The 12,503-nt window shown below is 47.5% G+C and overlaps 1 protein-coding gene across 4 annotated transcripts in view; it reads left to right on the forward strand.

The window, feature by feature from the left end:
* Window positions 1–12,503, forward strand: part of ECH1 (enoyl-CoA hydratase 1) — a 190,964-nt gene that overhangs the window by 156,266 nt on the left and 22,195 nt on the right. For all 4 annotated transcript variants that reach the window (XM_078661190.1, XM_078661192.1, XM_078661191.1 and 1 more), the window contains exon 9: window positions 8,070–8,220. In XM_078661190.1, coding sequence (XP_078517316.1) covers window positions 8,070–8,220 — 151 coding nt within the window. The remainder of the gene's footprint in view (window positions 1–8,069; window positions 8,221–12,503) is intronic.

Genomic DNA, 12,503 nt, shown 5'->3' on the forward strand with positions numbered 1-12,503 from the left:
GTAACGAGTAGCAACTGATGCAGCAAGATGAGAGCTGTAAAGTTAAGAAGCTGCAATAGTAATAAGTCCTTTTTTAGACTAAAAGATGATTCCTTTTCCATGCATATTTAGATCAACCACAGCCTGTTGAATCGATTGATATTGACCCCAAATACGGTGGTTTCTCCGTGCTAAATGTATAAGAACGAACTCCATCATCAAAGGTAACTAGCGCCAGATGCTGGGTTTGCACTGATTTATCGTGATGTATATAGATAAAACATAGACTAAAGATGTAATTATTTATGTTTTCTTTAGTTGTACGGTGCGTAGTAGAACTTCTGATCCATAGATATTCGAAAGTATCGCCAGAGAAAGTACGCTAAATGGACAGCAATTGAAAAGCTTCCTCAACCGTAATTTTCAGGTATATTAACCAGAATTGCATTAAGAATAAGATATTGTTTGGGAGACACTCAGTCTATGCATACCAAAGTATTGAGCATAAACAAGTTGTCCTGAGGCAAAATAGTTAAAAAGTCTCTGGGAACCAGGGGAGTGACCATTAGAGTGTGTGTAATTTGGTGGCTGTAATAACACGTCTAAATGATTGTATTCATAGGCATAATTGTCAGTACACTAAAAGATTGTTATTTATCCTTAGATACAAAGTCAAAAGTCTTAAATGTCCTGATGAAGGTGCCGAGATAAAGTGACACCGAAACGCCGCGTCGACCTTTTGTTAAGACCCTTTTTATTGAAATCTTGTTTTAATTGTTTATTTTCCATATGTGGTACTATCCGGAATGGTATTGTAAGAAAGTTTTAACTTTGTAATAGATTGTAACCCGAGTGGGAGGTATATATGAATAAATTTTTTCATATTTTTATAAATTTTTGCTTCATCATTTGATTTAGTCACAGTGTACTGCATACCCTTGAGTTTGATACTTATGTTTGTTGAGTCAGTAGTTACAGGTCAAAATTATTCCCCCTGAGTTCCAGCCACAGCTATCCTTGCCTGCTACCCCTTACAGGGACTCTCTTTTTCCCGAGGGTATTCAATGTCAAGCAAGATGACCTTGAGATTCAAACAGCGCGGCGCCTGTCACTGCGCCATGTCGGTCACGGATCCCCATTTGTTCTGTCTTAGGCGCCTGGAGCGCTGCCACGACTGCCTGGCCATGGTGCCAAAGGCTTTTAGGGAGCGGTCCCTAACACTTCCTGCAGCCCAGCATCCCGCACCACGGAGGTCGCCTGGTCAGTCTCTATTCCGGTCCAGGTCTCGTCAAGAGGAAGGTCCGAGCACCGCTCCGGTGTATCGAAGTCCTCTTAATCGAAGTCGGGTAAGAGGCATCACAAGAAGCACAAGAATTCAAAGCATGCTTCGACTCGCCCCGCCTGTCTGGCGGCGTGGCGAAAGAACCTCCGCGTTCGAGGCCCCGCTCCGCAGAGTGGGTGCCTGGGTCGGCTCAGTGTTTCCCTCCCTTTCCGGGGCCAGTAGTGACCCCCGCCCAGCTGAAGGAATTTTGTGACGCCATGTGCGCCATATTTGAGCATCCTGACCCTGCTGGTACGCCTTTGGCCTGCAGGCTCAGAGGGTGGAGGGGTCCTCGTGGTTCCCATGCCAGTGGCTCCAGCCCCAGCGCCATGGCCTCTGGAGTGGACCCATTCCCGGGTCCGGACCGACGCCAGTCGCACTTCCACAGCGACCCTCCCCGGCGTCACTTCCGGTGCTGAGGTCCTCCGTGTCGCCGATGCCCACAGGCAGTGCCTCCTGACCCTCTTTCCAGACCACACGGAGCCAGTCGGGCGTCCTCCGACGCCGAGACTGGAGATCAGGAGTGACTGGGCACAAGTTATTCTGGTGGCTCCAGAATGGGCATGGAGAGTTTGGTATCCCGAGCTTCTAAACATGAGCATTGATCCTCTGGTCAGGCTGCCTCTTTGGGAGGATCTTCTGTCGCAGCAGCAGGGGAGGGTTCTCCACCGAACCTATCCTCTCTCTGCCTCCTTGCGTTGAGATTGAGCGGCGACAGTTGACAGCTTTTGACCTCACTCCCGATGTCTGTGAGGTTATTCTGGCAGCCAGGTGTCCCTCCACAAAATTGGTATACGCCTGCCGATGGAACAAGTTTTATAAATATTTACAGACCGGTCTATCGACCCCTTATCTGCTCCCCTATCTCAAGTCCTTCTGTTTCTACTTTCCTTGGCCCAGCAGGGCTCTGCTCTGGGCACTTTGAAGGGCTACCTTTCAGCCCTTTCTTCAGCTGGCTGATCAGCCCTCTCTATTCAAAACTCCTTAAGTGCAGAGGTTTTTGAAGGGGTTAAACTATTTGTACCCCCTTCACCGTTCATCATGTTATAGTGGGACCATAATTTGGTGCTCACTTTCCTGATGTGTGCGCCATGTGAGCTGCTGCATAACTGCCTTCTGCCTCCTGCTTGTCATCCTTTTTGGTGGCAGGAGAGTGAGTGAACAGCAGGCACTGTCCTCACAGCCTCCTTACCTGATGATCTTTCTGGACAAGGTAGTACTCCGGACTAGGGCATCCGTTCTGCCTAAGGTGATAACACCCTTCCATCTGGGACAGTCAGTTACCCTTCCCACCTTCTATGCACCACCGCATCCTTCCAAGGAAGAGGAACGTCTCCACCGTCTGGACCTAAAAAGGTTATTATCGTTCTACTGTGATCGAACAAAAGAGTTCCGGGTGGACGACTAACTCTTTATTGGATATGTGGATGCAAAGAAAGGCTGTGCTGTCCAGAAGAGGACTATATCCCGATGGGTCATCCTCTGTATTTCAATTTAAAAGAAGGATCCCCCCTAAAGGGCTCGGGGCCCATTTCACCAGGGCGAAGGCGGCCACCACGGCTTTTCAGCGTGGTGTTCCCGTCTCTGGCATATGTCAAGCTGCCGTGTGGGCATCTCTGCACACGTTCGCCAGACACTACTGCCTGGGTTCCCAAGTCCGCAGAGAAGGCCTGTTTGGTCGCTCTGTTTTACAGGATTTTCTAGTCTAAGCCATTCCGCAGTCCCTCCTCTGGGGATGGTATTGCTTGGGTATCTGTTCAAAGGAAAGGCATCTGCGGCTAGATGTCTCTATCAGATGGGCATGTTACATACCTTCGGTAACGCCTTATATGGTAGAGTCATAATCTAGCTGGAGATTCCTTACCGACACTGCAGGATTGGTCTTAAGTGTCAGGGATGTTTACCTTCAGGGCCCTAGTTGTTTAATTTCTTAACACACCATGGTCAGTCACTTCATGGCTTTGTGCTTCTGGAGTGGAAAGTCGTGAAAAGTACTGACCTCAGAGCGCAGTGACGACGCGGCCGTCACGACGAACACGCTGCCAACAACGTCACGCGGAGTCGACCAACCCCACCTACCGGTGTGCAGGGGTACTACTGAGAAAAATCTGGATCCAGGCAGATGCCAGGAAATTAAAAGGTAAGGAATCTGCGGCTAGATCATGTCTCTACCAGATAAAGGCATGGGTAAGTAACTTGTCCATTAGCAAAGTCTGTATCACATATGATTTGGTAATTGCTTGTTTTCTCCTGTAAATGTACACTTCCTCACACATGTGTGCGCTTAGATCATCACTTGTGATTGCACATAGTGAATGATGCAGTTATGTCACTTTTTTTCCTGCCTCACCCTGAAAAAAACATTGGGAACACCTATAAGTTAATGTGGCAAAACCTGTTGGCTTTGCCAGTACTTGTTTGTACTTTGTGTATAGGGATTATTAGAAACTGTTTTTAAAAACTTTTTTTTTTTTAGAAGTTTTCAACACTTATTTTTTTTCTAAGCAACATAAAAGTTCCATTTTGAGATTTAACCAAAATGAGCTTGGAAGCCCTATATGCCACCATTCAAACAAGCTCATTTTGGTTAAATCTCAAAATGGAGGTGTGCAAAAGACGCCATTTTACTCCCACGTAATATTCTCTCTTTTCCAGCAAATTATCTCTGCAAGTCCTCTTGTGTGGACTCCGGACTGGTTGTAGGAGTTCTGCTCTTATGCCCCACCCTTCTGCCAGCTATTTTTATAAGATTACATTTAATTTTATGCTCATTGCCTTTGCGTGGTTAATAAAACAAGAAAGATAATCACAAAGAATGTCCAGCCTCTCTGCCAAGTGAAGTGAGTCAGTTAGTGTTGGAGTTCCAGCCAAGAGTTCATTTCCTGAATTTTCCTTATCTAGATTTGTAAAGCAAACCCATACTGCCCCTGCTTGTTTTTTCCATTAGGTTCTTTTTCTTTTTCCCTCTCCCTCACTCTCACTCTCTCTCCTCCCTCTCTCTCTTTCACTCTTTCACTCTTTCTCTCTTTTTCTCTTTCTCTCTCTCTCTCTCCATCTCTCTCTCTCTCTCGCTCTCTCTCTTTCTCTCTCTTTCTCTCTCTTTCTCTCTCTTTCTCTCTTTCTCTCTCTTTCTCTCTTTCTCTCTTTCTCTCTCTCCCAGAACCATGAGTCAGGGTGAAAGTATTATAAGACCATTTGGTTGTTGTGTTATTTTGTTTAAACTCCTAATCCTAATTTTCTTTTGTGTGCCTCTGTTAGAAGGTGGTTCTGACACTAGGGGCCGCCCGGATTTTTCACTTTCTGAGCACCTAATTGTTGAGCTTTTACTGTGGGGGAGCCTCCTAATCTGGGACTCACCCACAGTAAACTCATAATGAAGGAGACTGCATGGAGATTTTACTAGTGTCCCCCTGGCTTGTCCAGGCGGCTGCGCAGCAGCTGGAGTATGGGGCATCAGGCTGGTTACATGCAGACACATGTGTACATGCGTGTGCACACGTGTAGGGCTGCGCAGGGGAGATTCTTAGCGTGCGCAGTCCAGGAGCAGGTACAAATTGAATGGTGTGGCAGGACCTATGCAGAATTGGGTGGTGACCTGGAATAGGCTTTATACCCTGGGAGGGAACATGCCAGGGAAAGTCAGTGTGTTTTTCTGTGTTTTCACTTCATTATTCCCCTATGTGGGGCCCATGGCTAAAATGACTTCCAAAAGGCCTACAGATTCCAGACCCGCACTAAAGTCCATTGTAGAGTGGGTGAAAATAAGTATTCTGCAGAGTCCGAAGTCATATTTGTACTGCTTTTGGGTCATACAGAACTGTCCTATTTCTCTGAGCCAGCCATGACCAGACCCAGGCTGAAGGTTGACCTCAGCTGGATGGATTGATAACCTTTCTTCCACAAGCTAGGGCCTCCTCTCCACAAAGAAGAAGATGGGTGGGGCTACAGGCTCATCCATTAGCAGCTGTCACTGGGTGCCAGGCACCAGGCCGCACCAAGAAGCAAAGAGTTGGGTTTCAGAGGCCATGTGGCGAGAGACACTGGAGGACTCCATTTTGAACTAACACAGAGGCTGGACAAGAAGGAGGGAGCAGGGGCAGGGAAGTGTTGTGTTGCTGTTTGATAGGACCCACAGAGACTTTCTGCCAGCCCCCTACTCAACTTTTAAAAAGTACTTGCACAGGAAGAGAAGCTCTCTCCAGGGTGTGGTCTGCTGAGGTGGAAGGTGCTGGAGCCTGGCAGTGGGCAGTTGGAAGGAGAGACCCCCTGACTGTCACCCAGGCCCCTAACAGCACCAGAAGAAGCGCCCAGGACCGGTGCGCAGAAGCAGGGGCCTCAGGGAGAAGAGGCGCAGGAGGAGAGCCAGGCGAAAGGCTGGCGCAGGGACCCAGTGCAGACTGCTCCCTGCAGAATGCACCCTCTTGGAGACCCGGAGGGTGAAGGAGAGTGCTCCCAGTGGCTGTGGGGCACCGCCAGGAGCAAGAAGACACGAAATTGGGGCAGATCGGGCCTCCAAGGGCTGAGATATGGCCCCCAGAAGGTGAGTGACCAGCGAAGAGCGTGAGGCTCCGCCACCGGTCCAGAAAAGGCCCCCGGGGTGGGTCAGGTCCCGGGGGCTGCCCCCACCCGAAGTAAAGCTCCCCGTGAAATTATGCCCGACAGGGGTGCCAGGACCCCACCCTGGCCCCCCGAAGCCAAAGGAAGAGGGGGAGCGCCGTCACACCCCCCCCCAACCCCCCCGGAGAGAAGATCAAGCCGTTGCGCTCCCCGTGAAGACTGCCCTCCAATGTGGAGAGCCTGTGGGGGTCCTGGGTGGGACCGGGGCCCCGGACAAGGAAGGAGGGGCCCGGGTGGGACCCAGCCCCTGACCAAAGCGCGGAACGGCCGGGGGTGGGCTCCCTGCGCCGCATACCCTTACCTAGGGGTCCGGGTGGGACCGGGCCCCCCACCGAGGCCCCAGAAAGCAGCAAAGTGCCAGCACAGCTCTCCCCGGCACAGCGGGAGAGCCGCTCATCTATTATTAAGCAGCAGGAGCTTGAAGCGCCCCAATAATACCTTGAAAGGCATGGGGAATGGATTGTTTTTGGCGTTTTGGTGGCCCCCAGAGGAGAGGGGTCACTCTTGAGTGTGAAAAGGTGCAGGAGGGAGCTGCTGGAGAAGCGCAGTGTCGCCCCCAGCACAAAGCTAAGTCCCACCCTAAGTTTCTTGAGGATTTAACAGGAATAACCCCTCAACGCTCAGCGAAGATTGCATCACCTCCTAGGCTGGAACTTTTGTTCTACAGTTGGGGGTTCATAGAGAAGTGCATCAAAGATTGAAGGGCTGAGTTGGAGATGTCTCGAGAAGGGCATCCCCTGGAGGTGAAATGGTGTAATTGCACTGAAATGCATTTATTAATGGTTATTTCTTTTAGAGGGACTGATGTTCAATGTGAAGTACTGGTGTAAGGTTATGTCGCAAGCAAAGTGGATTTAAGTGGCTAGACACTCCTGCTAGAGTGCCTGACGGTATTTACAACTTAATCCTGTGATCATCTGTGATGCTTTTAGGGGCTGTAATTGCAATGCATTTTTAATTATACCCAAATGTGCGGAGTACTGTGATTCTAAAGCGTGCGTAAACATGTAGTCTTGCTGCTGCGCTTAGGTGAAGACCCCAAACTGTTAGCCCGTAAGATGTAGAGGTGTATACATTAGGGTCAGTAGGAGATGCTTGGTTAGGATCATGTGTCACCAAGGCAGGTGTATCCCTGTTTAATGCTTGTTGAGGTAATGGGAGGGGGACGCCACTGGGATGGTGCCAGTGCGCAGGGCCCTCGCTCCAGGATATGTTCAACTAATTGCATTGGGGACAAGATGATGTGCATACAGGGGAGTAGTGGTACTAGACCCCACCCCCCGCGGGAGGGGTGGAGATGTTCTTCAATGTCACAAAGTAATTCCAACCGCTTATGTATATTTGTAAATTGTTGCATAGTATTGAGTAGTGCGTGTGTTTAATAAATGTACTCTTACTTTTATAAAGCAAAGTACAGACTGGACAATCAATTATTAAGTGTTATTTTTGCACACCTGCAAATTACGATTACTAGCCCACACCACCTCCCTTGAGTAAGCCTCAGGCTGCTCTGCAACGCTACCTTCTGAGAGTCAGGCGCTACAATTGGGTGTTTGGTTCCCAGTGAAGAACAAATGTAGTCATGTTATTTGTGCAGGCCTCACAGATGCTGCCTCGTTTTCCAACAGCCTCTTTGACTCCCTAACTCGCTGATTTCTTTCGGTCACTCTCCATTCCCCTGCTTTTTCCATCATAACTCAATGTCTCTCGTTTCCTGCAGGCTTTCCTTTGTGGCTCTACACCTTCCATCCCTCCTACCACTGTTGTGCGACTGGTCACCAAATCCAGTCTCAATCTCTCTCATTCTTGTTCTCTAAATCCCCTGAGCACTCTCCACTTGTCTCTGTGTACTGCCTTCCTAACTCAGTTCTCCAACTGCGAATTTCTGTTTTCTCCACCGAACGAACTGGTACCTCATCTGTTTTTTCGTTCCCAATGCTGTATATCTCTTACATACCCCGCCTTCCTGCTGTACTTCTTCCCTCCATGCCAGTCCTTCCCACTCTCCCCTTTCCACTCACATCTCCAATCCTCACCTTTCTTGCACCCCATGCTTCCTCCTCCGTCGGCTCCATGTGTTTCATCCTCACCCTTCTCTCATCCTCACCCTTCTCTCATCCTCACCCTTCTCTCCTTTATCCCTCCTTTGCAGTCGTGTGTTTGAGGATAAAGAAGCAATGCTGGAAGGCGCTTTCGAGGTGGCTTCCGAGATCGCCAGCAAAAGCCCGCTAGCTGTTCAAGGGTCAAAGGTGAACTTGGTGTACTCCCGGAATCACTCTGTGCCAGAGGGCTTGAACTACATGGTGAGGAAATATCAATGTATCCCATTGGTTCATGTTTTATGCATGTATGCCATGTTTTCTTCTAGGTGATATTCAGACACTGGTTACAGTACTTTGTCCTTACTTTATGCCCTCTTCTGACATGTACCCTAAAGTAGTTACCGTCTCTAAAACAGCGTCCACTGCAGCGGCGCAACTAGATCCAAACTTCAGGGACGACTAGTACTTAAAGCTGTTGGAGTCAAGACTTGCGCAAAGCATTAGACCACTATGGGACCTGGTACTTGTCAGGTAGCATTTTTTTCTTTTCCGCCTGGGTTTTGCTGATTCTCTTATGTGGCCTTTAGGCTCTAAGCACTTCCCCACTGCAAATACAGTGCAAAAGTGCTTGTGCCCTTCCTGCCCATGTTGGGAAATGGCGCTGATTCAGTGTTCTGAAACATGGGCTGATCTGTCATTTCAGACAGGTAGGTGCACACAGCCATCTATTGTGAGTAAACTCATGAGCAGCTTGCCTTTGTAGGCTGCTGTATGCTCACCTGCACTAATGGAACCAGCGATTAGTTTGCTACCTGCCAACACACAAACACGTATTAGTTAAACCCATGTCCAGTCTGCTGTGCAGACTTGGGCGGGCGCACTTGCACCTCTGGTGCTGGGGACTGTGTGTCCAACCTGCCAAATTCAGGTCTGTGTGCGCAGTAATGCACGTGCACCCAAGGAGTTAGGAATACCTATGCATGTTTTCACTACCTATGGGTGACCTGTTCTCATAGGTTAACATGGAAAAGTGGCTGACATCACTGTGGGCTGCAGTAGTGGATTGCAGCGGAGCAACATCATGATGTTTTGTATCGATTGATTCGCCAAGACAAACCTTTTCCATTGGTAAAGGGGATTTTGGCATAGCTTGCTTACAAATGTCACTTATAGAACACGGGTATTTCTATGTTCCAAGAGTATTGTGGACCATGGTGCCTGGCTCCAGTGGACACCATGGGTCGGGGTAGCACATCTGTGCATTCCCCAAGCGACAGCCAGGCCGAATGGGATAGATTGGAAAGAGAGGTTTTGACACTTAGCCTCTTGAGCGGATCATTGCAGCACTAAAGATTAGCATCTGCATTTCATGGCCCAATGGTAGACGGGGCTACAGTTTAGTGGGTGGGCTGAATCGTTGGGCATGACTTTTATATAGCGAGCGACTCAAACAAGTCTAAAGGACAAACCTGGGGTCCAGGTTTGGTCCCTTTCCTGAGGCAAAAATGAAAAAAAAGATTGGCAAATAGTGCATTTTAAAGCAAATGAATGTAGTGGTTAAGCAAGGCGTAGAAAGCAATGGGAACATATAGTCTTGAAATATTACACACATTAAAAACGGCCTCATATCTTACTGCATTAATATGTGTAACAGTTACTTTAATGTGTGAATTGTACAGTGTGATAACTTTAGCCCTTTAAAATGTATGCTTGCTCAGTGTCTTGCACTGCATGCAGCATAGTTTGAAAGAAATGCTCTAATTAGGCTTCAGGAAGCACCCACAGCTGCTGGCTGCAACCAGTTATATAGAAATATGTGCAGACAGTTCTTTAAGTGGGATGTCATACATTTTTATGATTCATATAGTGTGCCACCTGACTTATATTTTGGTTTCTTTTTGAGATGTAATTGCATCCAGATAAATGATACAACAACTGACAAACACCTAAAACTATCAGTTCGATTGACTTTGTCAATGGATGTCAGCTGTTTAAATTAAATGAGTAACAACAGGTATTTGTTATAAATAACATTCTATTCTGAAAAACATACCCTGCACTCCCTCAGATGTAAGCACTTTATTTTCTCCTACTTTTACTTTGCAAATATTTTGACATCTGAGTATCCCGTTCACAATAATTTCCACAGAATTTCAGTTCCAAATGGAATACAAAAACATTGTTCTGTATGCTTTGCAGAGGGGCCAACCCTCTGACAGGCACTTTGTTTGGCTTCAGTCTTCGCGCCGGCTTGCTCAATCAAAGTCCCTCATAAACACAGGGCATGACTCAAAGTATGCACAGATAAACAATAACATTATAAATGGCGAAGGACCACGCACAGGTAGGGGCTAATGCCGGTTCAACTATGGGAGGCACGGATAAGAATGTGGTGATCCCGTTTATCTTCACAGCAGCAGCGGCAGCAGCGATAGGAAAAGAGAGAGCCAAGGGGGACGGTGTAAAGACTCTAACTCTTGTTGCACCTTTGGAGGGTGATGGTATGGTCACCGACCTTGGCGCCATTGGAGGAAAGGGACAGGAGCAGGAACAGACTCAACCGGATGGGGAGTCTGGAGACTTTTACTCTATGTCCGAAGCGTCCCTACCCTCGTCTTGTGAAGACTTGGTATCACACTATGCGTTGCAAATGAGTTTGGAAGATGGGAGCCCGGCTAGTAGCTTATGCCAGGATGACTCTATTGATAACACAGAAGATAGCCCCTCTACTGTTCGAGACTTAAATATTGGAGCCTCAGATCACATCAGAAATGAGACCGCTACAGAGGAGGCTGCTGATCAGGGGCATAATGAGATCTCGCTATCATTGATTTATGAATCGATAATTTCACTGCGGGATGAGACCAGGGAGGAGAGCCACAGAGTTCAGAATATGTGTCGCAAACTTCAAAACTCAGTTCGAAGGCTTGCTAAATTACAAGCTGATACAGCTAACAGGTTCAACGAGGCGGAGACTCTTATTTCTAGTTTGGAGGACGCAGTTGAACATCAAAAAGGAACTACAGAAGCACTACAAGGGTTAAAGGAGGATACCCTCTGGAAGTTAGCGGACTTTGAGAACAGGGCTCGTCGCAACAATTTGAGGGTCCTCCAAGTCCCAGAAGGAAAAGAAGGCCAAGATCCACGCAAATTCATAGTTAATCTCTTTAAGGATGCCTTCCCAGAATTAACAAAGTGGGACTGGGACAGGGAGGTCGAGAGGGCACATCGCTTCCCATTTAATTTGAAAGGGGCTGCTGGGCAATTGATGGAGAAGTGGAGAGAAAGAAATCTAGGTAGACCCAGGGCTCTGCTAATCTCTTTCAACAGCATTTTGGCCTGGGAAGAGGTATTTAAGCTTGCTAGACCTGATAAGAAACGGCCTGGCCCTGGGTTTGAGTTTTTTGTAACCCCTGATTTCTGCAAGTATACGGTTGATAACAGATGGCAATTACGACAGCTAATAACCCCATTACAGGCTAAGGGGGCCCAAGTGTTCCTTCTTAATCCTGCAAAATTGAAGATTATTTACAAGGAGCGAACTCATTTTTTTCCCAATGTGGGGCAGACTAAGGAGTTTCTGAGCAAGATTACTAGTCCAACCGAGTAAGCACTAAACATGGGGGCAGAAAGCAGAAAGTTGGTATTATGAATGTTCTTTATTTTGTGTGTGCTTATCACAAGGTTGTAATTTTTTCTTAAAACAGGGAAGGGGGAAAAAAGGGTAAAAAAAAAGAAGGAAAAGGAGGCTCTGTGGGTACTTAATCTATATTCCGGTTAGGTCATACTAAGAGAGGAAGGATGTATATTAATCCTACCTCTTATGAATGACAGAGTACATAAGAGTAGTTTTGCGGGGGTAAGCGGGGAATTGTCAGTTACATCTACAGGACCATAAGTCCGAATGCTTCGGTATTGGGAAGGGTGGGGGGTGGGCAAGGGGGTAGTGGGGTAGGGGGAAGGGGAGGGATGAGGAGGGGGAAGGGTTTGGTGGAGGGGTTAAAAGGGGCAAAAAAATCCACACTTCAAAATGGTAGGCAAATGGACAAGAGATATTGCATGGTGTTTAGAATGTGAAATGGGCATAGTCAATGGAAATACTAGCTGAGTGGTATGTCTATGAATGGAGATCTTCGAATATGCTCGCTAAATGTCTCTGGGTTGAATAATTTTAATAAAAGAAGAAGAGTAGCGGCCGAGCTGCGCCATGTTGCCGTAGATGTGGTTTGCTTACAAGAAACCCATCTTCCATGGAATAAACATCAAGTATTAGCTGAATTGGGATTTATTATTTTAGTTTCATCACAGCAATCCGGTATGACGCGGGGGGTAGCTATCTTAGCTAAAAAAGATTTGGTTGTGATACGCCGGAAAGCAGCAGATACAAATGGAAGGTGGGCGATGGTTGAGTGTGTGGGACAACATGGTAATTTCACAATATGCAATATTTAGGGCTCCAATACTGATGATTCTGGGGTGTTGGATCGAGTACATGAAGAGCTGGCAACATGGGCCACACCCCTGATTATTTGTGGGGATATGTA

Source organism: Lissotriton helveticus, chromosome 9, assembly GCF_964261635.1.
Source record: "Lissotriton helveticus chromosome 9, aLisHel1.1, whole genome shotgun sequence".
NCBI lineage: Eukaryota > Metazoa > Chordata > Amphibia > Caudata > Salamandridae > Lissotriton > Lissotriton helveticus.